Genomic DNA, 25,644 nt, shown 5'->3' with positions numbered 1-25,644 from the left:
CATACCTGGGGAAGGCAGAATTTGGAGAGGAGGGGAAGTTCAGCAGTGATATGATTCCATACAGCCTACCCTCCTGTTGTGTACACCTCCAAAGGTGACATTTCCTTCAGGGGATCTGTTGCCTAGAGATCAGCTACAATTCCAAGAGATCTCCAGTCACCACCTGGAAGTGGGCAACCCTCACTTAGACAGGTTTGCCTGTGTTAATTCGCTCAGCTGGACACCATTCCGCCCGCGAAGACTCCTTCTGGAAAATACACCTTCCCGCTTGGAGCGGACCCGGGGGTAGACCAAAAAGACACTCCAGTAGCGGAAGTCTAACGGAACTAAAGTTTGAGTCCAGGGACACCTCTGAGACCAACGAAGTTTTATTCAAAGTGTAAGCTTTCGTGCGCAAAAACACACTTCTTCAGACAAAACTGGAATAAAATCCTGAATCTGAAGAAGTGTACTTTGCACACGAAAGCTTACACTTTGAATAAAACTTTTCCGGTCTTGAAGTTGCCACTGGACTTTGTTCTGCTGCTTCTGACCAACACAGCTACCCCACTTGAAGCTAAACTAAGCTCAGCTTTCTCCCCCTCCTCGGCTCTCGTTCTATTCCTCCGGGTCTCCCCGCCGAGTCCCCCCTTCCGGCTCCGCCTCCTCTTGATGCCTGGGCTTCGCGGGAGCGGCCGCCTCGTCGCCCAGCAACGAAACGGAAATGGCGTCAAGAGGTGCCGCGGCATTCAAACTCCCGGAAGCAGCCTTCAAGAGGCGTTGGCTTGGAGTGGGGTGCGGTGACACTCTTGCGAGCGCTTTGTCAACTGGGGTCTCTGTAGACTCTCTCCCGGGCGGGCTGAGTCCACCGAGTCCTCCTTACCGGCCCCTTCCAGATTCCGGAGGTCCGAGACGCTGGCTGAGGTAGCGGGTAAGAAGTTGCCGCCTTTCCATCAGACGCACGCTGGGCTTTCCGTGCTCGGACCTCAATTGTCGGGCGCGCCAACGGGGCCGTTTCGGGTGTGAAGCCCCCTGTCCTCGCACGGATCAGGTCTGGGCGCTCCCAGAGCATGGCAGCTTCCCATCTCTGTTCAGAGGTCCGAAAGCACCTAGTTATTTGAAAACTTCAGCAAGTAGGGATCTGGGGACTTATCGCGCTGAAAAGTACTGAGACTTAGTGAATTCAGCTCTCATACTTTATTCAGGGAAGAACAAGACAAAGTAGCCAGCTCCCAGCCCCCAAGGAAAACACACCCACACACATGTGAATGGTCTATTTACACTGATTAGATTACTCCTGGGGACCCTGGGTTCCCGATTGGCTGGGAACTAGGATCCCAACGTCTACTGTGTTCAGGAGCGAAGCTCAGGTGCTTCACCGGTCCGCATGTGGAACCGGCTGAAACTGGGTTGAGCACATGGCTAGGTCAGGACACAACATCAGCTTTCTGCTAACTGTACGTAGCTGGAGGAGAAGTCAGCGAGAATGCACTGGGCACAGTCAAAACAGCTGTCATTGTACGGGCAATGCATCTCTTTTGCCAAGGTCCTCCAGCATTATCCCGAACAGTGGTGTTCAAAGGGTAGTCCTGCAGCATTCGGCTTCTATGATTTTGCTGCATCATCTCTGTTCCTCCCTTATACCTATCCGCTGCAAAATCCACCAGAGATTCTCAGTCACGTTAACGTAAGGTCAGATAGATTTTTCTGGCTCCTTTCTGTTCTCTGTACCTGGCTTAAAGTACTTAGTGCAGGATTTCAGACAGTCACATAAACCACTTTGTCTCTGCCTCCTCCTCCTTAGTTGACAGGTAGACCTCGGGGAGCTTAAAGTTCTGTTAGTAATCCCCACCACCACCCTTTTACCAAACTTTATGAAGCCTCATTCCTGTTTCTTCTTCCAGCCATCTTCCTAGCTTTACGTGACAGTATAGTGGAAGGAGCTACATTTTTACTCAAGTTCCACTTATGTAGTGGTGTTCGACAAACTGCATGTTTTGTGACACTTCACTGCAACAGGCCTCCTAAATGCTTCAGAATTATTTCTGCAATGTGGCTGTCTAGTCCCAAGTTAGCTTAATTTTCAGTGCAATCTTAAGAACACTTTCTTGGGAGTAAGCCCCACTGAATATACCTGAGTAGGATTCTATTTAGGAGTAGACCTATTTAGGATTGCTCTCTTTGCTGCTTAGTTGCTAGAAAGAACACTGCCTTCTCCAACTGGATTGTTCTCTTGGCTTTGCAAGGGGGAGTTGTGTGCTATTCTTTGATCTGTTTGTGGGCTGGAGCTGGACTGAGGCTCTGGTCCTCTGTGTATCCTGCCTTGGGAGTAAGTGTGACTGAACTTCGAAAGGCTTGCTTCTGATTAAGTGTGAACAGAATCAGTCTGTGAGGGAGGCCTGAGTCCCATATCTTGTCTGCTGACCGGTGTGAGTAATGCCACTTGTGTCTTTTTCTTACTACACTGATGAAGAGGCTCCATGTTCAACAGTTCTTGATGGTTTGTTACTGTGTTTTCTTGCTGTTTTCATATCCAGTCATAAGCAGCGAACTCTTGATGGTTTTCTAGAAAGCCTAAAGATGACATCCAAAGTCACCAGCGAGATAAATGTCAGCAAGTGGAGGCTAAAGTCCGGAGATTCCAAATCTGAAACCGAGCTGCAGATATATAAAAAGGAGAATGCAGCCCTGAAAAAATCTTTGGAAGAAATCATTAAGGGCAAAAGCAAAATGACACCTGAAGAAAGAAAAAGGCTTTTGGAGGTGATGTTAACTTAAAATTGTTTCATTCTTTACCTGCTAGCTATTGTAAGAGGTGACTTAAACTTTGACAAATTGAGTGGTTTTGTGCTGCCTTTTAAATTTAAAACTCGAATGCTTGTTCACACGGGTTCACTCAGAAATTGCTTTTAAAGGTGGCTTCTCTCTCCAAGGCTTTCCTTGGAGCCCTTGATAGGCAATGCGATAGGGGCACAGAGCTGCTCCTTCAGTTGAATGGGAATGTTGAGTCATACAAGATCTATAAGTGAACTCTGGAGCATTAGTCTTTCAAATATTAATGATGGAATTAATTGTCTGCCTTGACCATCCCGTAACCTGCCCATAAGAGGATGCTTGATTTGATTTGATTGGTTTGAGGAAGTGAGTGGTGATTTATGAAAGCTTATGCTGAAATAAATGTTCGTTTTTTAACTTGCCACTGCTTGTCTTTTGCTTTAAGAACACAAGAGAAACCAATGTTGGATAAGGCCAATGGCCCATCTAGTCCAACACTCTGTCACACAGTGGCCAAAAATACCATGTGCCATCAGGAGGTCCATCACTGGTGCCACTTTTGCCCCCCCCCCAGCACCAAGAATACAGTGCATCACTTGCCCCAGCCTGAGAGTTCCTGTCTATACCTTGTGGCTAATAACCACTGATGGACCTCTGCTCCATATGCTTATCTAATTCCCTCTTTAAGGCGTTCATGTATGTAGCCGCCACCACCTCCTGTGGCAGTGAATTCCATGTGTTAATCACTCTTTGGGTGAAGAAGTACTTCCTTTTATCCCAACTGCTCAACAATTTCCATAATCTTATAAACCTCAATCATGTCACCCTTCAGCCATCGTTTCTTCAAGCTAAAGAGCCCCAAGCATTTTAGCTTTTCTTCATAGGGAAAGTGTTCCAACCCTTTTATCATTCTAGTTGCCCTTTTCTGCACTTCTTCCAATGCTATAATATCCTTTCTGAAGTGTGGTGACCAGAACTGTCACAGTACTCCAAATGAGATTGCACCATCGATTTATAGAAGGGCATTATGATACTGGCTGATTTGTTTTCAGTTCCCTTCCTAATAATCCCAAGCATAGTGTTGGCCTTTTTTATTGCAATCGCACACTGTCGCGACATTCAGTGATATTATGACTCCCACTCTCTTGGTCAGTCTCTGCCAGTTCGGACCCCATCAGCGTCTATTCATTTGGAGACAATATCATTGTAATGGATAAAGAAGTGGCATCTCTCATGAAGTCACTCTCCCCATGACAGCTCACATATACTCTTAAATCTGCTATATACCTCAAGGTAGCAAAACAAGCTTAATTTCCTTGTTACTTTTATTCCCATTAATAGGGTATCTTGTTCTAGTGCACTCTTCCATATAATTCATCAGGATGCCAGATAGTGCCATCCAGCCTCCAATTTGAGGCTCTTAAGAGCAATAGGAAGGGATTAATTGAACAGTGAACACTTGTTAGTTCCTGATGCAGAAAGTGCAACGTGTCCACTATTATTGATCTGTTAATAGCTGCCAGTATGATTTGCCTGTCCACATAGGAATATGACATTTCAAAGTTGTTAATCCGGTTTCTTTACTCAAATATCTGCTTGCATTTCACATAGAAAATACTTGCCCTTGAAACGGAAAATGAAAAATACAAGGGCATCTTGGGAGAGAAAAATAAAGAAATCCAGCACATAAAAGCCGAGCTGAAGAAAAGAAGCAAAAATGGAGATCTTGACAGCCTATGGAACCAACTGGAAAAGAATACAAAGGAAGTGGCAAAGAGAGAACAGCTGTTCACTTCTCTCTCGGAAGAGGTAGACTGCCTGAAAAACGAGTTAGCTACAAAGTGTTCAGAGCCTGAAAACAGTGCTGGAACTGTTCAAGATTCCCAGGTACGTTTTCCTGTAGTTAACATAATCATGCAAGTTTCCACATGTAGACAATCTCTTCCCCTTCCCACTGAACCAGTGCTGCTCATAAGAAGTGGTAGGGGAGCCTTCACAGGCTTAATCTGAAATGGGTTCAGAGCAACTTTAAAGGTGAGATTATTTGAATGGGGCCTCACCTCTGGCTATCTGTGGCCTCACCAGCTCCCCACCCCCATCATTTCATGAATGAATGCAGCTTTTCCCATTCACTGTAAGGGTTAATATAGAAAAAGAGAGACTTGGTGGTAGATCTGAATAGAGTGCTTTTTAAATTGCGGCCTAACTTCAGGGAACTGGGCCTGATTTGGAATCACTGGGTTCTTCTTCCTGCGGTCCCATTCGAAGGTTCAGTGCCATCACTACTCAGAATTAGCCAGAGGTATAGTTGGCTTGGGATTCAGAGGATTTGTGGAGAACAGGAGTGCTTACTGGGAAGGTGGGCTGTGCGGAGGCTGCACTGTGAAGCTGCCTGTAGTGCAAATCATGCTGTAGTTTGATGTCCTCTACTTATACAAAGGGGATGGTATTTGCATACTAAATGGGTCAGGCTATGTATTGAATTTCATTGTCTTTTACCATAATCCTGTGGTGCATTTGAGATGATTGTCCTGTTCCAGTTATTAGTATAGGAGGACTGGCTGCCCTTACGTGATTCCTAAACTGTACTGCTCTGCAGGAGCAGAGCTAGCTTCAAAAATTAAGCCAGTTTATCCTACCTTGGGAGGTAGATCAGGCTCAGAGTGTGAAAGATACAAGGCCAGCTGGTGATCTTCATAGTCATGTGTGGATCTGAACCCAGGTTTCTCCAGTCCTGGGTCACTAAGTCAGAAGCAACCTGATGACACTTAATACACACATGCACAGTCTCCAGTCAAGCTTACACTCTGGGAGTGCTCCTGGCTTTCACAATGACCACCTCCAGGTGTACACTTAACTGGCATCTGGAAGACAGTTAAGGGCAATGAGAATGAACAAACTGAAACTTAATCCAGGCAAAACAGAAGTGTTGGGATTTTGAGGATAAACAGATCCAGGAGCAGGTAGGTTGTATTTCCCTTAAAACAACCAGTCCTAGGGGAATACAACCTACCCACTATTCCCACTATACCATACTGACTTTCTCCCAGTGGAATGAGTAGAGATGTATGTGTGGAAGGGGTGTGTGTGTGTTTCTCCACTGTATTTTTAGCTGCAGATAGTAGTGTAGCTAGATATTGATGTTATTAAGAATCTTTTCTATGTACTGAAATGCTTATGGCAATGACCGGGCATTCTGAAATGTAGTAAAGTGGTATTCTGTGTGGCAGAAAATACTCTGTTGGATCCCCTAAATATGTCTTCCTAGTTATTTAATTTTTTTTGGCTTGCTCCACAGCGACTGAGTTTATATCATAATTGGTTTCATCTGTCTGTCTAGCACTGCTTATACAGCTATAAAGGTAAAGGTTCCCTTGCTCGAAAGCCAGTCGAATCCGACTCTAGGGTTGCGGTGCTCATCTCCGTTTCAAAGCCAAAGACCAACGCTGTCCGAAGACGTTTCCGTGGTCATGTGGCCGGCATGACTGAACACCAAGGCGCACGGAACACTGTTACCTTCCCGCCGAAGTGGTACCTATTTATCTACTTGCAATTTCTTGCTTTCGAACTGCTAGGTTGGCAGGAGCTGGAACTAGAGAAGGGAGCTCACTCCGTCATGCGGCACTCGGGTCTCGAACTGCTGAACTACCGACCTTCCACAGCCTGCAGTTCAGTGTCTTAACTACTGGAGCCACCACAGCTCCCTATATAGCTATAGCCTTGAACAGAAAATAATTATTGTTTAATTATTTCCCATAAAATTTTTGCCACAGATAGAGTAACAGAATCATTTGTATCTGATAATAACCACGTCACCTGTGCCCTCATACTATCAGGTGACTTGTTAGACTTTTCCATCATTTGGAGTAAAGGACTAATTAAACTGGCCCTCAACTCATTAAATATAGGACACTCCGTAATCAAATGCTCAATAGTTTCAACTTTATCTGATGAATATCTACATATTCTATTTCGCACTTTTTTATATCTGCCCTTCAGGAGCACTGACGGAAGAAAATTCATTCTGGCCAAAGTAAAAGCTCTTCTGAGCTTTGGTATTATCAACTGATAAAAGTACTTCAACAGTCACATCGGGAGGGTAATACCCTGCGAGCCCTGACAGATGTGCTATTAATATCCAATTTCTTAATGCACAGTTTAATAAGCCTAATTATTTCTTTTGTCTCCATGATCTTCACCATATCATTTGTTATACCTAGAGATTTCATTTTCTTTTCCAGTAGTTGATCCCATTGGTTATTATATGCATCTGCTTGTGAAAGTCCAAGGAGGGTAGACCCTCCCTCAGATTTTAAGGTCAGCTTTCAGAAGAAATGCTTTAATCCATGCCTTAGCCTCTATCAATGATTCGCCCAATTCAGCTCTCATTGTTATACCCGAAACACATCTGGGGTTAGCCAATATGCGTCGGAAAAAATCATATTGAATAGAATATATTCTCTCAGAGAATCCAGTCCATCCAAATTTCCGTACCATATAAGTACTGATTTGTTATTTTAGCATTATGTAACTTTATAGCCGAGGTGACAAGTTCACCACCTGCTGTATAATATTTTACAATTGTCCTCCCAGTTCTCAGGGCATTAATCTTTGCCAAATCCAAATGTGGTTTCCATGAAAGGGATGTGTCAATTAGTTTCTTAATGTTTTCTTATAGCTTCCAGTGTTTTACTTGGAAACTAGGTACAGGTGGGTAGCCATGTTGGTTTGAAGCAACAGAACAAAGTTTGAGTCCAGTGGCACCTTTAAGACCAACAAAGTTTAATTCTGGGCAATGCTCCCTCTAAGCTGTGGAGTCCTGTGAGCAAAGATTCTACTTTGTGAGCTACTGGCATTAAAGTTGTGAGCGAGCAGTTTGGGTACTGCATAAATTAGTTTGGTCTGGAGCCATCCCTTCCCGAGCTAAGGCAAAAATGTGTGAGCTGGAGGCTAAAAAAACTGTGAGCTAGCTCACACTAACTCAGCTTAGAAGGAACACTGATTCTGGGTTTAAGCTTTCGTGTGCATGCACACTTCTTCAGATACATTGAAACAGACTTCCTCGAGCCTTACATATAGGTAGAGGGGGGTTAGTTGCCAGGACGGGCTAATTAGAGTCAAGTTATAGCCTGAATTAAACTTCGTTGATCTTAAAGGTGCCACCGGACTCAAACTTTGTTCTGTTACTGGGAAACTGCTACTGAAGATCAAACATGGAAAAAACTGATTTTACTAGCTGCAAAGCAGACAGCGATCTTGATGCTCAAAATTCAGGCATCAGTAGTGCAAAGCCATTCCTAAATACCTCTTTGATGTCACCCATTTTGAAGAACAGCATCTGGAAAATCTCAATTAGATGTGGAAGCTTGGTTTCTAGCTGTACCATTTGTAAGGGCCAGGTGGCACTAGAACATTGTCTGTGACATTTATAAAGTGACAGGCTTGTTAGGTGCATTTCTGGTTGGTGTATCAACAGTGCTGTTTAAATGAAACAAAAATGTTGCCTGCTCTTGTGGTAGCATTCGAGGATCCAATGATGAGCTAAGACCTTGCCTGCAGTAGCACAGAATAGAATCTTAGTACTCAAAATCTAGCAGCCTTCAGTATGCTTAAGGTCATTGTATGAAGACTGCAACTTTTTAAAATGTAGACAGTTGAGGGCTTCTAGTACTGCGTGGTTGAAAAATAGTGGAAGTGTTAGTATTACATGCAGCAAGTCCCCCTGGCTGTGTACTTATAATTCTTGCAGTGAATAAATTAAGTTCAGACCTTTTCTCATTTGTTTGCAGGAAACTGGTGTGAGCTGCACTGGATCACAAAGAAATGTGAATGAAATTGAAGTCCAGCTTAAAGATGTAAGATTTTGTGCAGAGCCCTGCATATGTTCACAACTGTAGTAAAGTTTCTAAAAGCAGATAATTCAGACTACCCCTTCTATCCTTTGCATGTTTACCTGGAAAGTAAATCCCATCGAGTTAAATGGTACTCCTAAGTGTGCATAGGAGTACAGCCTTACTATACTAAGACAATGGTATTAATAGAAACTTATCCATTACTATGTGCATTTTTAGGATTTAGAAGCAGAATTTCTAAAAATGAATTTTTATTCACGAAACTAGTAACGTAATGGCTGTAACACCAGTCTAACAGTTTTTGAGCCTGTAAACTTTGTAAACTGTTTTCACTTTGAAATGCACTGAGAAGTGGAGTACAAATGCTTATATATAACTAGCTCTCTCACTTGCATTAACAGTGCGATCATGTTCACATTCACCTAAAAGTCCCATTGAACATAGTGAAGCTTAGAAGGCAGTCCCACTATGTGTGTGCTGTGTTCATTTAGTTTGCTAACTGAGTCTGGCACTTGTTCTAACTCACAATCCAGTCAGTTCAAGGGCAATGGAAATCTATCTCTGTCCAAAATATTCTTGAAAATCCACATCCTTGACTTCAGGATATGAGATATGGGAAGACACAGTTAGTGTAGTAAAAAGACTTGCCAGGTCATACTGACTCAGGTCCCAGTGATTTGGTCTGTACACATGGCCATATCTTTTTCTATTATGTCTGAGACAACAGCATGTGAGCCAGACTTCTGTCAAGTCCTGTGGCTGGCTTGCGTGTCTATAACAAACATCACACCTTTGTCTTAGTGTAATAACTACATGCATACTCTTAAACAGTCAGTTTATGCATCTATAAAAATCTACTGCAGGTCTCGACAGGGAGTCTTGTTTTATGTACTAGTTAAAAGTAGCTCATCTTGCTAAAGGGCTAAAGCTTAGTGGCAGAAGACATGTTTTCCCCAGAGAAGGTCCCAGCTTCAATCTCAGCCATCTTCAGTTAAAGGATCTTGGGTAGAGGTTAGAGACGGCAATACGTAACTATCTGGACCCAATACACAGCAGCTTCATATGTACAACCCTTGAAACAGGATGTTGAGGCACACCGGCAATGGAATCCTTTGCCAAGTTACTCCACTGATTTCATCAACTTGTTCTGACAATCACTGGCAACATTTTTCAAAAGCGAGTAAAAACTTATATTTGCAAATATTGCCATCAGTGTTCCAAAGTAAAATATAGATACTAGAAAGTATTTTTATTAATAAAAGTGTCTAAAATGGCCTTGACGGTACTGTAGTACCTTTTTGCTTGAAGCTTGGTATTGCTTTCTAAGACTGGTAACAAGACCATTAAGAAGGCTTTCGGGTTTTGACCATCAACCTGGAACTAAACTCTGAAAACGTGGCACTTTCACACACACACTGAATAATGCGATTTCAATTCACTTCCAATGCACTTTGCAACTGGATTTTACTGTGTGAAATGACAGAATCCACATGCAAATTATTGTTAAAGTGCATTGTCTTTAAAATTTTATTTTCTAATCTACAAAACTACAGAGTCAGGGTAATGGAAAAACCTAAAATAAGAGTAACAAGGATCCATAATACAGACATATAAAGTTATTGATACGTCTCTGTTAACATAGTAGTAGAACATGAAGATTACTAACCAAAAATGTTAAGCAAGCAATCACAATCTCTTTAGCTAAAGTGTAAATATCATAGAATTGAAGTTATGCGTTAAAATAGACAACACGCTATCTGAGTTAAGCTATTTTGCAATTTCCTTTCTTATTAAAGTCCAAATTAATTTTTAGTTCTGCTTCAGAATTAAATAGTTTTGTCAGACTCTTCAAGATGGTATCACAGCCTTCCCCATCTTTCTCTTCTTCTTCTTCTTCTTCTGTGTCTTTGTTCTCCTCCACTTTCTCAGGTCCATCTTCCGCTTTCTGTTGTTACTTCAGGAACATCCGCTTTATTTCTTTCTCACTGAAATTTCTTTGAGTTCTTTTTGCAACATATCCCGCATGACATTAAGGTTGGTCATCTGGTCCAGTAGAGGGCGCAAAGCTACAGCAGTCAGTTTGGGAAAGTCTGTGGTTACTTCTGGTCTGGTGACCGGTGATGCTGTGCTGGCAGTTCGTATTATAAGTTTCGCTTTCAACGCCATTTTTTCTCTCACTGTGTCATTGTTTATACAAGAGGAAAGTTTAAAAGTTCTCCGTAAGTCTGGAATTTATCGCTTTCTTGCTGGTCCGCCGCACACTTCATTGCAATCCACTTCCTTCAAGCTGCCCTTTTAACCTCTTGCTTTAAACTCAGTCATTTCGGGATCGGGCATTCCCCTCCCCCTTCCGCTTGTTTGGGGCTTTGGGGCGGCTTTACTAGTAATGATTTATCGATTGTTTGCTGGATCATAGCTTCGCTCATGTTAGTACTTGCATTCACTAGGTATGTAGAGAGAATCATTTCTCGGGATCCTTATACACTCTGTCCAGTGTACGTCTCTTGGTGCCATGCTGACTCCGTACCGCGGAGGCCTATCGGGGCAAAAAAGTGCCTCAACCTTTGGCTTCCGCCTTGGGAGAGGCACCTCTCGCACCCCAGGCTGAGATCCCCCTACAAGGGGTCTGGGGCGGAGTTCAAGATCAACTCGGACCCCCCCCCCATCGGTACGTTTGCGGGGCACTCACATCAGAGCTGTGATGGAGCACACCCGCACAGCGAGTTGCCAAAACTGGCCATTCGATTGTTAAAGTGTATTGAAGGTAGATTAAAAGTGGATTGTTCTGTATGTGGGAAAGGGTGTGGTTAGTCTGAACTTCTATAATTCATTCCACCCCATGGGTTCCAAACATACCTTGCATGTGAGCACAGAGACTGTAGCCCTTCAAAAGCGAGTTTGCAGTTCCTTTCCTTTTCTGACTCTTCTGTCAGCAGAGTTCTACTGATGCAAAGAGGACAGAGCAATTTTGCCATCCTTGTCCCTCCTTGCAGCCCCCCAGTTAAGAACATAAGGAGAGCCCTGCTGGACCAGACCAATGGTCCACTTGAATGTGGAGGTTTCCCTCCATGGATCTATCTAATCCCCTTTTAAAGCTGTTTATTCCTGTTGCCATCACTACAGCCTCTGGCACTGAATTCCACATTTTAATCACTCTCTGTGTAAAGTAGTATTTCATTTTGTCTGTTCTGAAACTACTGCCCATCAGCTTAATTGGATGCCCTCAAGTTCTAGTATTTTGGGAGGGGAGAAAAATTTCTCTTTGTCAGCTCTCTCCACCCCATGCATAATTTTATAAACCTCTGTCATGACCCCCACTTAGTCATCTCCTTTCTAAACTGAAAAGTCCTGGACTCTTCAGCCTTTCGTCATAGGGAAGGTGCTCCAACCCCCTAATGATCTCGGTTGCCCTCCTCTGTACTTTTTCCAGCTCTGCAGTGTCCTTTTTGAGATATGGTGACCAGAACTGTACACAGTATTCCAAATGAGGCAGCATCATAGATCTATACAGGGACATTACAATATTGTCCATTTTATTCTCAATCCCTTTCCTAATAATCCTAACATAGTTTTCCTGGAATCAATTTTTGTGTGATCAGGTGAAACTGCTAAGAGTAGGGAAGATCTGTGATCCCTACATCAGCTTTAATTCTATGTTGCTAGAAGAGATGGGCATAAACCAGGAAAATGAGGTCCGTGGTTCATGATGTGCCCCATTCATGAACCATGGACCATCACAAATTTTTAGCTGCCTTATGAACTAGTTCTGTTTGTGAGGTTCTTGGCCTGGTAGAATGGCTCCCCAGTGTCCTAGATATACCAAACTCACAGGAGATCTCTGTCTGACTCTCCTCTACCAGCCCTCCAAGTTGGGTGACGCTTGTATTTACAGGGTCCGAGTTACGGCCTTCCAAAAAAAGGTTTATTCTAATTTCCCTGGAAAGCACTTTCCTGGGGGCACCGGCTTTGGAGGGCATAACTCAGACCCTGTAAATCCAATACTAGCAGAACTTGGAAGGCAGGTAAAGTAGAATCAGATGGAGATCCCCTGCAAGTTTGGTGTCTCTAGCTTGTATAGGGCCTGCTCTATACACTCCTGAATCTGCGCCTGTCAAAACGACCACCTGTCAGCTGTCGTTTTGACAGGAGGAGGATCAGGAGTGTATAGAATGGATCCTGTGCAAGCTAGAGGTATCAAGTTTGGGGGGCATATAGAGGAGCATCCAGGGGTCCCCTGCGACTCTGATCTCTAGCTTGCACAGGATCCGTTCTATACATTACTGAACCTCAATCATTTTGGCAGGCGCAGGTTCAGGAGTATATAGAACTGATCCTGTGCAAGCCAGAAACATCAAAGTCACAGGAGACCTCCCCTGGATGCTCCTCTATATGCCCCCCAAGCTTGATAAGGTTGTTGCTTTGAAATTTTGTAAACGTGTTGATTGAGCGGAGACAGTCTGGGAATGTATCTGCTCACAAACCTCCACAAACAATGTCGAAGTGTGTTGAAAGTTTGTGCCAAGCACTCTGCCACAAACTTGACTTCACGAACTATGAACAGGGCAAAATTCATCACAAATTTTGCTTCATGGTTCGGTTTGTGCCTGTCCCTAGTTGCGAGATGTTGCTGCTCAAAATGAACACTGTCCTCCAGACTGTTTGCACATGGAATGCATTTAATGTACAGGAAAGGATACTGGTTGGCTGTTTGACTAACATTCTTTTTCCCTCTAAAGGCTTTGGAGAAAAACCACCAGTGGCTGATATATGATCAGCAACGGGAAGCCTATGTTCAGGGCCTCTTAGCAAGGATCTTTGCACTAGAGCAGCAGTTCAAAAATGTTGTCCCGCAGGAAGCCAAAGAAACCCAGACCGAAGGTATTGGCTGACTCTCCTTCAAACTGAACAGAATTCATCAAAATCGTATATTGTATTGAGCTGATTTCCCAGGTCAGGGTTTTTTGGGGGGGGTTGGTAATATATTGTTTCAAAGCATAAAACTGAGATCTAGTTCTCACACTTCTGACACGTTTTCATGGTAATGCAAAACAGTTGCCTCGAAGAAGAAAAATTCAGTGATCACTGGGCAGCTACCAAACTCTGTCACTACGTAACATGGCAGTCTTTGCATTGCATTGTAGCTCAAGGTACCCATCATGCAAGTTAGAGTTTTGAAGCAGATGCCTAAAAGTTGCTTTTTAGGTGTGGATGTTTTAAACATACATCATAAAAAAAATTACTCCCGTGGCATGTGTGCATCTCCCAGGAACTAACACTTCTATAAAACTAACAGTTCTGGGAAGATTTGATAAGGAAGGCCATTGGCCCTTTTGTTACCTTGCACCTGGTTTACTCAAACCTCTTCCTTCATTTCATAATGGCTTGTGCAAGGGAAGTGGGCTTAACTAAGCTTCTGTTTGGGCCCCATGAACAAAGCAGACACAAACCTGGTTAACTGGCTCACTTGCTTCCTCTTTCCCCAGAGGGCCAGTTTGTAATGCTGGCTAAATGCGGGAATCTTAACAAGTTACAATTCGTTCACTGAGATGGTCTCAGCTCCCTTATCAGCTGACCAGCAGTTTGTGAGTCTTCTGATTTTTCAAACTGTTGAACTTTGTAGAATGGCCAGAGATCGTCAAATGAAAGAGATTAGCTTTGTGTTCAAACGACAGTAGGAAAAGCATATCTTCATTCTTCAGCCTGCGAGGATAGATTCCTTTAGTCCTTGCCACCATAACATCAAAAAAGGTTTCCATGTTTTTTTAAAAAGTTTTTAATAGTCTCTTGTCTTTCAAGCGAATAAACTCAGTCTCAGTGGGTTCACAGTCTACCAGACTTCAGTCACTCAGTGTTTAATAGACAAGTTTGTCTCAGATTTCTTTTTTTGCAATTAACACTTTAGCTGCCAAGATGATATCGAACACCATAGTCCATAATCAGAAACAAGGCCTAAAAGAATGACTTTGGGATTTGGGGGGAGTTGAGGCTATAAAAAGAATGTGCCCTTGAGTCACAGCCAATTCATGGCGACCCCCATCCACGGAGTGATCCAGGCAACAGACCAGCAGAGGTGGTTTGCCTTTGCCGCCTTCCACACAGCAGCTCCAGCCTTCCTTGGCGGTCTTCCGTTCAAGAACTGACAATAGCCAACCTTGCTTAGCTCCCAAGCTCTGATGAGCCTGAGTTAATTTGGGCTGCTAGCTGAAACTATAACATACTCTTAATGTTTAGGCTAATTTTCTCTAGGGACTTTTGGGGGTTTTTTTACAATTGAACATGCCCACCACATTTGCAAATAATCTATTAACTTCAGTTCCATCATTTATTAAAAGTTGTCTTGTAGTACTACATTTTTTAATGTGTAAAATACCAACTTATTAAGATTTTCCTTCATCTTTGTATAAAAACAGTTTGCAGGTCCACTAGCAAATATTGACTTCCATAATATTTCAGAGATAGTACAATTCATTGTCACTTCCCACTGTCTTAAGTTGATCAGGTTTATCTTTGACATATATGTCAATCAATCCCAAATAAAAATACTTTTAATAGACCCTTTAGAACAGCGGTTCTCAACCTGTGGGTCGCGACCCCTTTGGGGGTCGAATGACCCTTTCACAGGGGCCGCCTGAATGAAGTAGCAATGAAAATAATTTTATGGTTGGGGGTCACCACAACATGAGGAACTGTATTAAAGGGTCGTGGCATTAGGAAGGTTGAGAACCACTGCTTTAGAATGATCTTTAGTGTTATACAGTGCCTCCTCCAAAACTGTCAAAGGAGTGTTTGTTAATTTCTTGATGTGATGGTTACTTGGCAGCAGCAGCAGAAGAAATGGCAACATTCCGGCTGGTTTGGACTCAGCTGGAGCTGCTTCCTGTATGAAATTGCCAAGGGAGCAGCTCACAAGTGGCATTCAAAGCCTCACAGGTCAGGCACTGCCCAGGGCAAAATGGAGAATAGGGTAGGTGAGGAAGAGATTGTAGGAAATCGCAGGTGTAGAGCAGTGCTGCCAGTGTGTCCATTGCTAGTGTAAAAGATGCGCTATTTAAATTTTGTTCAACTAGAACTTTTTGTTAATCAAAAAAGTAGCCTATTGTGAAGGACAAAGTAAACATCTATAAATAGCATTTGCTTCACTATTTATGAAACTGGTTTGAATAAAACAACGAATAAGCAGCAGGTTAGTACTGTGCCTGTTCTCTGTGGGTTTCGAAGCAGTATAAGCAGTGTTTTAGCCTCTCGACAATCTTGTGGAGTGTTGGGCTGCAAGAGAAGGAGGTTTGCTTAAGAGCACTTGGTGAGCTTTGTAGCTGAATCTGGATTTCAACGCGAGCTGCTCACGTGAGTGTGCAGGTGCTGGCAGAGTATCTCTCAAACAGGGCCAGTTCCATGTTTTGGGGGGGCCCAGGCAGGGAGTGCCAAGGAGAGCCCCCTCTCCTCCAGCCTTCCACTTATGCTTCCATTCCTGTCTACCCATCCCTATGCCCCCTGGCCTGTGCTCCACAAGCCCCCACACACACTGCCCGTGCCCACCTGCACCACCCACAGATTTTTCCCTGGCAGGGTGGGGCTGCACATGCAACTGGCAGTGCAGCCTCGTTGGATGCCAGAAGCAGTGCCACCACTGTGCACCACCTGTGTACCCTTCCTGGCGGATGTGAGCAGCATGTTCAGCCAGGACCACTGGCTAAGTACTCATGAGCAGAGGGGGAAAGGACACACATGGGTGGGAGGCAGAGGAGGAATGTAGGCAGAGGGTTGGTAGCTGTGAGGCCTGGCAGAAGCTGGGGCCCTGGCAGCTGCCCCACCAAGGTATTCTGTCACTGACTGTACTCAGCTGGTGCCCAGTTTTATGGAAGATTGCTGCCATGTACTGCAGCCCTGCTGCAATAAAACCAACAGAAGTCTGGCTTCTGGATTTCAATAGCAGCAGGGTTGTGCCCTGTTTGGTGTAGTGGTTAGGAGTGTTGATTCTAATCTGGGAGAACCAGCTTTGATTCCCCACTCCTCCACATGCAGCTGCTGGGGGACCTTGGGCAAGCCACAGTTCTCTTGAGAGCAGTTCTCAAAGAGCTCTCTCAGCCCCACCTACCTCACAGGGTGTCTGTTGTGGGGAGAGGAAGGGAAGGAGATTGCGAGCTGCTCTGAGACTCCGAGTGAAGGGTGGGGTATAAATCCAATCCCCCTCCCCCCTCCTCTTCTTCATATAATGGCATAGTGTGGGGAGCTTCAAGGGGCACTGAACTGACTGAGCTCAGGCAGTTAAAGGAGGGTAGTCTGTACAATTGCACTACTTGAGTGCTTCTAGCAAGCCTGTTGTGTTTTAGCATAGTGTTAGGGGATGTTCTTAAATTGTAGCACTGTGTATATATAAATAGATCATATTGGTACTGGCTTCTGATATTGTTCCCTTTGTGCTTCTAATGTGCATCACATAGACTTGCTCAGTGTCTTCCCAGAAATAATGTATTTTTTTGTTATTCTAATCCACATTTCTCTCTCTTGTGGTGGGCTCCCAGACGAACAGCAGATGCATTATGAAGAGCTGTTGGTAGCAGCCAGAAATGATCTTGAGATAGAAAGACTTGCTGTAGCCCAGCTGGATTCTGAGCTTAGTGCATTAAAAATGAAGCATGACGAAACCCAGCGAGAGGTGATTCACTTAAATGCACTGAAGTCAGAACAGCAAGCCAACATGCGGGCTCTTCAGGAGGAAATCCGCATCAAAGGAGAGTTAATAAAGAGACTTACACATGAAAACAAATTAAACAGAGAAAAGTTTGAAGAAGAAAGGAAAAGGACAGAAGCTCTTGTGTCTCAGGTAAGTATATGCTTTGTTTGTAAAGCTGAAATTTCACCTTCGCCTGGCGCACCCTTGGTAACAGACAGAAGCTCAAATTTTAAACCACAGTTTGATAACATTAAAACTACTAACAACCAGTAAGACCAGCCATCAGACTAACAGCATAAAAATATGCCCTAAAATGAGAAAGGGGCCCAAATCATAAAAACTGCAGTGTCCAAAATAATAATGCCACATCCCAGCACTAAAACTACCAAAAACTCCAGTGAAAAGTATACCAAGAGGTCCAGAGACTGGTGTGCATTCAACCATCCATGGATGGTAGGGGAGGACTTTCCTGCTTCCTCTTCCTACTGCAGCCCACTGAGCCCCCTGGAAGCATCGGCAGACTCTCAGGAGCAGCATAGGATGCAAAATGGAAGTCTGCAGTGAAGGGGGAAGGAAATAGCTGAAATCGCTGCCTTCTCTTCCACAAGCAGAAATGCCGTTCTGCTGGACAGCCTGTATGGCTGGATAGGTGCCACTATTTCCAAATGAACAGACTATACCAGATTGGAATTATCTGTTAATGTAACTGGCTCCCACAGTGTAAAAAAAAAATCAATTGTGTTATTACTTGCAGCAACTCACTTGCAATATTAGATGTGGGGTTAGCACCTAAATTGAATGAAACCTTCTCCCAGAATATCGCACTGGTGGTTAAAATCACCATGTGCAAAATATGTATCCTAAAGTAAAGTAGAATTATTCTCCTGTTTAAAATAATGCTTTCAGAAGAATGTTTTGTGACCATATTGTCCTTCTCTCCTGAAAAGTAATTTCTTTAACTGCTTTGTGAACCCATGTGGCATTGCTAAGCATGTGATAAACTGTATACAGTTAACACTGGTACCAACAACTTGGTTACAATTACATAGACAGAATCCCACTAACATTACTCAAAATAGAGTTTGTGAATACTGGTAGAAGAGTTATTTCTAAGAGGACTTATTGAAGTCCAAGATCCAATCTACCTATCTTGAAAACAAGAATTTTTCACTCAAGATGTTAATTGAGGCTACATAAGGAAAATTCTAATTTAAGATGGAAAGATATAGTGGCAAATACTTTCCCCTGTCTTAGTAAAGGTGTATCCCGTGCATGGACATGCTTGGTATCAAAAGAGAATAAGAGTCAGGGGAGGGGGTGCAGATGGGCGGGACCTTGGAGGGATGCAGGAAAATCGTCCTTTGGAAGAGAAACTTCTGTCTCTCCAAAGGTCACACCTGCCCTTCCATGGTGGGGCTGCACATAGAACTTGCAGTGTAGCCTCTGTGGATGCCAGAAGCAGTGCCACCACAGTGTACCAGCTGTGTACCCTTCCTAGTGGATCTGGGCAGCATGTTCAGCCAAGACCACTTGTGGGCTGCCCTTATGCTGCCACCACACAACCCACATGTATGCATATGCAAGCCTTTTCCTGTTGGAGTTAACCTGAAAGGAAGCAAGTGGCCAACTGGAAAGGGATTGAGGGCCTTGTGCTCAGGAGAATACGCACTGTTGCCCTCTAGGGTGCAAGCAGAAATCTTTTTTCCCCCTGTACTTTAAAGAGGCTATTGGGTAGAAAAACGATTCCTGTCCAAATACCTACTCATGTTGAGATGTGAATTTGATTTTCACATCCAAGTGTACATGCCACTGAAAGTAATGCTGTGTGGAGAGAGAGGAAGCATCTGCACTTGGATATGCACCCAGCTTGAGTCCACAGCTTTTGATCCTTTTGTTTAATGGGTGAAAAAACATTTGAGGAAGCAATAGAAATAGAGGGGGGGGAATTTGTTCTCTGTGCTCAACTGATCTTTGGTGGCGGGGTATAACAGAATACAGTGGTAGGACCAAAGTAGACAGCCCATTGGAAGCTTTCTCATGTCTACAGTTGTATAATTTGGAAGCTTCTTATCATACTTTGGTATTGTTTATACGGTCTTCAATAGGTTGAATTGCTTCATAGATCTCTCTTAAAGGAGCAAGAGGAACATACCAGGATAGCAGCTTTGGAACAACAGGTACCAAATTACTCTGGAGTACCCATTTTATTGATGCACCGCTGTTCTTATTGATGCTTCTTGAACTAATACCTCTAGCCATGATATTAAATGCTGATTTTAATATTTGCAAGGTTCTGTTGCAGTTGGTAAAAGCAAGTGAATTGCTTTTCTTAATGTTGAGCAAAGTATTGCATGTTCCTGTTGATAGCAATGTGGCTTGTTACCAATGTTCCCTCTAAGCTGCAGAGCCTTGTGAGCAAAAATGCTACTTTGTGAGCTACTGGCATTAAAGTTGTGAGCAGACGATTTGACTACTGCATAAATTAGTTTGCTCTGGAACCGTCCTTCCTGAGCTAAGACAAAAACCTGTGAGATGGAGGCTAAAAACCTGTGAGCTAGCTCACACTAACTCAGCTTAGAGGGAACACTGCTTGTTACTATTCGGAGGCTTGCGGATATCCAAGTTCTAAATAGAGCCAGGATTTGAAATGCAGGGCATCCTTGTGTAGATCTGTCTTTGCCTCCATTATCACTAGTTACTAAAACAGATTTTTAGAAACATATAAAAACATATTAAAATTTAACATATATAATCTTCCTTAGCGGGCCTATCTGTAACCAGAAATTTTGATCTGAATGCACTTAGAGAAACAAATACGCAGATGAAACATCAGCTATTTAAAACACCTTTTCATGTAACCTACACTTTCATCCATTGGTTCTTGCCAGGTCCAGGCATGTACAACAGACTTTGAGAATGAAAAAGTTGATCGCCAGAACTTAAAGCATCAGTTGCATAAGTTTCTTAAGGAGCTGCGCAAAGCAAAAGAGCAGATCTCACGTCTTGAGCCCGCAGTGAGTAGTGAAGCTCAGCATTTCTGGATTTACTTTCATTATCTTGCCTTCAGCTTGGAGTGAAAACCTTAATTGCCTCAAAAACTAGAGCTGATAGTATTTTCTGGGTGCTGCAGGTCCAGAGGTGGACGTTCTGTGGACTGTGCACATATGCAGTAGAATGTAGTGCTCTGCTACAGAATACACGAACCTGATTGTGTTCTAGTACAAAATGTTTAGGGAAGTGCTCTCATTCAATGGTAGAGCACCTGTTTTACTTGCAGAAGATCCCAGGTACAATCCCTGGCATCTCCAGTGAAAATGATCATTGTAGCTGATGTGAAAGGCCCCTCCCTGAGATCCTGGAAAGCTGCAGCTAATCAGAGTGGACAATAATGGCCTTGATGTTCCCGTGATCTGGCTCAGTATAAGGTTCCTCCACGTGCTTGAATGTGTGTCCTACCATGGAACCTTTGCTTTTCAGTTTTAGAACATCAACCTATGGGAGCTTAGGGTCCCAAGTGCAACAGGGTCTCCACTGGATCCTACCATTTCATGCAGCTGCTGTCCCTCTAATCAATATCCCCATCCATCCGTACTGATCAGCCTGTCTGCCAAAAAGTCCACTTTAAAAAGGTATAAAATACCACCTGTGCCATTGCTTTAATCACGGAAGAGCTTAAGCTGTTTTGTTGGCAATGTTTACCTAGCCTGGCTTGCAGATTGGCCCCTCATTCCTTTTAGCATTAAGAAAAGGAAGGTTCTTCTTGTTGCTTTTTAAAGCAGATAGCAAAGATGCCAGGAACTGGAGCGTCTGTCAATGGAGGCTTCGCTTAGGTTTCCTTCTACATGCGGCTAGCAGACTCTCCATCTGTCGTGTTCTCAGTGTTTTGGAGGTAGATCCTACTCGTACTTGCAATGCCGATAGAAAGGGGCTTGTGTAAGTGAGCTGTCCTTCCTCCCATGGCAGCCTGCTGAAATGATATCCCTTAACGGATCAGTGGACTCCCAGGATCAGTGTTGAGATCTGCAGTGAGAAGGGGCAATTGGTGACCTGCTTCCCTTTTCTGCCAGCAGAAGTGTCTTCTGCAAGTGGAAAACACCATTAGGATCCTCCCCTTGGTTTTAATTTTTCTCTATAGTTGTCGTTTTCATCAAGAAACTGTGAACTATAAGCCTGTTACTGTGGCTCAGCATTGTAATGTAGCTGAATCTGAGATGCCTATAAGGCAGGTGATTTTTATGCTGCATTTTACTATAGACCTTGTTATTTCTGCCGTTGCTTGATGCCATACTGTGCCCTGATATGCTGCTATTACTTTTGCTCCTTCCGTTCTGCCTCCCTGATCTGTTTCAAAGTGTTCTGCTCCCTTTACACATCTTTGCTGCTTCCCACTTGTTTTCCCTTATGTCTGGCACTCCCACACAAAAACCTATGCGGTGCCCCCTCAAGGTCCTCATTCAAGTTACTTGTCACAACATAGATTTTTCTGGGAAATCCTTGGCTGACCTCTTTAGTGTTCGTCCTTTACAGAAGTTAAGTTTAAGGGTGCGGCTTGGAAAAAAGCACACTTCTGTTCCTTGAACAGAGCAGCAGGATTCAACTCTAGCAGCACCTTTGAGACCAGCAAGATTGGGGGGGGGGTTGATGAGCTTTCAAGAGTTAGAGCTCCCTTCATCAGATGACTTTTGAAAGCTCATACTCCAAAGATCTTGTTGGTCTCTTAAGGTGCTACGAGATTCAAATCTATCTGTTCTACTGCAGACCAACATGGCTACCCTCTGAAACTATCTTCTTGAATAGAAGGAGGTGAAAAGTGATGTCCTGTTCTTGGCAAGTAGTTCGTCTCACTGTTGTGTGTCTAGCTTTCATCTCCCATAAAGAAGTACTGTCAATATAATCTCCTTGATTATAAATTAATATTCATTTGCTCATGTAATATATTTCAGAAGCTCCCAGAACATGCGTGCGTAGAAGGCCCGCACAGTTTCCAGACTGCTTTTGAAGACAAGCTGGTAATTCAAGACGAACATTCTTCACCGAAATATTCAAATCTTCTCGACGAAAGTTTCCTGGAGTGCCCCAAATGTAAAGCTCTATACCCTACAAGCCAGCATAGGGAGTTATTAGCCCATATTGATTTCTGTGCAGATTAAATACAGGTTAAGATCTGTAGTTGTGTCTTACCACACCCAGATATGTAAACTAAAAAGTAATAGCTTTTAAAAGCAGCTGACGACGGATGCATTTGGACAGCAGGTGAAGCCAACACTGTGCACTAACCTGGCTTGTTTCTGGCTTTGTGTGCATACTTTGCTCCTGCCTTCCCCCTTTCTTGCACAAGGGAGGATTGAGAAGGCAGGAACCAATGCATACATGAGGCCAGACGGGTTTGCGCATAATGCATGCTTCAGTGTCAGCTTCATGTGGCCTCCAATGCAGACAGATTATAAAAGACTACTATTTTCACATATGAAATAGAACACTGTACAGAACATGATTTTTTAAATTAATAAAACTGTTTTTAGGAATGATCCCAAAGGCAGACATGATATCTTATATTCTAAACTACTGATTGTATTTGCACTGTGTACAGATCGGTAGAAATGTTCAGTTGACTTGACTTATTTTATGTGGCTTTGTAAGTGGTTAGGAAGAAGACTGCCAAACATGCCTATTTCAGTCTGACAGTATATCTGGTTTTATTTGATTGGCTATTATATAACTGCTTCACTATTTTAACATCTCAAGACCTTCAAACATTTTAAGGAAGAGAAATGTGTCAGCTCTGATTGCTCTGGAGGGTGTGTAGTCCATTCTCAAGCACGAGAGGTGCTGACAGGCAAAGCAGAAAAACATAAAGCCCATTTTCCAACTTCCATTCAATGCTTTTTGCGCGTGCATAGAAACAATGAACCCAAACAAACACACTCCTCTCTTAGCATTCTGGTATCCTGCAGGTAACAAGGAATGTAATACATTTGGGAACCTGTTTTTTAAAACCCAATTTCTTTATAAATAATGAAATGAAATCTGCTTTGCCAGCATGTCTACCTGTGTCTTTTTTAATAGTTAGTAAAGGGTAAAAACAATGACATTTTGCTTCTGTGTGATGGTATGTTTGTAGTGCAGTATTTCTCAAACTTTCTGAAATCATCATACCTCCTAAATATTGTGTGCAATGCACAATTTTTTGCTTCTGTTCTCCTAAGCAGGGCATTCAAGAGTTAAGCTACTAACCCAGTAGCCCCATATCGGGGAGCATACTGGGACGCAATAAAAATGATTTCTGAATCTCTGGCCAGCACAGGGACGGGAGACCCATTTAAGTATGGATACCCTCTTCCTTCCTTACTGACATTGTCTTTGCATCCCTAGTTTGGGCAGTGGAATAGATGTCCCTGTTGGGAGTTTGTATCCTTAGGGTTGGACACCAGGGAGAATTTTATAAAGGCAAGTCTTAACCAATGTGCACTTCCTCTGTTACAGCTTTGGCTGTAAATGCCAGTTTGGTGTGGTGGTTAAGTGCGCAGACTCTAATCTGGGAGAACCGGGTTTGATTCCCCACTCCTCCACTTGCAGCTGCTGGATGACCTTGGGCAAGCTGTAGTTCTATTAGAGGTGTTCTTGAAAAAGAGCAGTTTCTGTCAGAGCTCTCTCAGCCCCGCCTACCTCACAGGGTGTCTGTTGTGGGGAGGGGAAGGGAAAGGAGTTTGTAGGCTGCTCTGAGGGTGCGTTCAGATGGGGCATTTGCAACGGTATAGGTGCCGGTTGGAATCGGTGTACTTACCGGCGTTCACACGGCGAACATCTGCCTTCCGTCCCTAACCGTTGCAAAGAGCTTTAAACCGTTGTTATCTGCCACTAGGTCCCCAAGTGGTGGTATCCTGAGTGCAACGGTTGTAATCGCTTTACCCCCCGTCTGATCGCTCTCCAACGTTGTAGAGCCACTTCCGTTCGGAAGCCCGAGGCTTCCGATTTTCGCCCACCATTTTTTTTTTAGGTTGGCGATATGCACTTGGGCGAAGCTTTGCCCCGGCGTTTGTTTAAAAAAGAAAAGAAAAGGTCCTTAGTTTAACTTTTAGAGGAGTCCGGGACCTCAGGGAGGCAACTTTGCAAGATTGCGCATGCGTGAAAATCGCCATTCTGTGGATGGCTGCCTATGCGCATGCACAAACTGTGTTTTTTTTAAAAAATGCCGATGCTCACTGTGTGTGAACGGGCATACAGCGATGGGCTCCACAAACAGGAGGTAAGTGTAATCGCGTTTCAGCCGGCATAAACTGCACCGGTTTCAACCGGTACAGTTTATGCCGGCTGAAACGTCCCGTCTGAACGCACCCTGAGACTCCTTTGGGTAGTGAAGGGCGGGGTATATATCCAATCTCCTCTTCTTCATTTTACACAGAGAGGAAGCATGCATGCAGGGCACTCTCCGCATTTTCTAAAGACTCTGTCACTTCTAGGTCCTAAATGCACACAACATGCAGCCAGAGAATGGGGCTGCCAACAACCTGGAGAACAAGTATCAAAATTTTAAAAAGTGTGCAGGTGTTGGGATTGCGCTGCCATGCTGTGATGTTATGCTGCCACATATGTTATGTTAGTATCCTGGCAAGAGCACCCAAAAAACTGCAAGTAGGCCTAGAGGGAACATTGCTCACTTCCCTCGTCTGTAGCCACATGCACTGCCACCCTCAGGCTAGGGGTGGGCCACAGCTTGAATGGAAAATCTGCAGACGTGTAGCTCCCTATTGTGTGAGCAGAAGCACTTTCTAACCATGGAAGAGTACCTATGGATTCAGCCCATTATTGTCATCCTTGGCCTCTTTCTGAATCCTTGAATATCACTGCAAATATCTGATTTGATTGCCTAATACAGGGCACACACTTTGTGAACAGTATACCTGAAGATCAGTGTGTTTTCCTTCTGTCTGGCTAGGGAAATAGACAAGATCTGTTTGCAAACCAGCAGAATTGCTGCCTATCTCGCCTCCTCCCTTAATACTGCCTGGGAGTTGGCACTGCTAGCCCTGATAAACAGAGACAGACAACAAATTATTTGATTTTCCTCAGCAGAAACCTTGTTTTTTTACCAGTTGGCAGAAGTTTATCTCTCACAACTGCTTAGTCCTAGTTGGAAGCATCAATTTCTGTTATCAGAACTGCTGTTTTACAGGAATACACAATGTAGGTTTTGGTTTCAAATTGTGTTTAGTAAGTTAGCAGATTCAAAATTTACTGACAGTAAACTATGAGTAATGCTAATATAATATGATACCATGTTTTTCCCAGAGAGGTTATAGATACCTGATAATGATCAGATCTCAGAAGCTGCCCTAAATAAAAGCTATACAGTGTGAGCAAAGT

The 25,644-nt window shown here is 43.6% G+C and overlaps 1 protein-coding gene across 1 annotated transcript; it reads left to right on the top strand.

Moving 5' to 3' along the window:
• Positions 1-772: 772 nt before the first annotated feature.
• On the top strand, positions 773-23,248 carry CEP55 (centrosomal protein 55kDa). Its single transcript, XM_015406636.1, has 9 exons — positions 773-910; positions 2,517-2,742; positions 4,366-4,641; positions 8,544-8,609; positions 13,343-13,484; positions 17,129-17,430; positions 19,386-19,457; positions 20,169-20,294; positions 22,224-23,248. Exons 2-9 carry the CDS (start codon positions 2,560-2,562, stop codon positions 22,428-22,430), a joined length of 1,374 nt encoding a protein of 457 aa, XP_015262122.1. The 5' UTR covers positions 773-910; positions 2,517-2,559; the 3' UTR covers positions 22,431-23,248.
• The last annotated feature ends 2,396 nt before the right edge of the window (positions 23,249-25,644 follow it).

The sequence above is a fragment of the Gekko japonicus genome, unplaced genomic scaffold, assembly GCF_001447785.1.
Source record: "Gekko japonicus isolate JY-2015 unplaced genomic scaffold, Gekko_japonicus_V1.1 scaffold165, whole genome shotgun sequence".
Taxonomy (NCBI): domain Eukaryota; kingdom Metazoa; phylum Chordata; class Lepidosauria; order Squamata; family Gekkonidae; genus Gekko; species Gekko japonicus.
The sequence above is the reverse complement of the archived record's forward strand: the minus strand, read 5'-3'. Positions and strand labels throughout refer to the sequence as shown.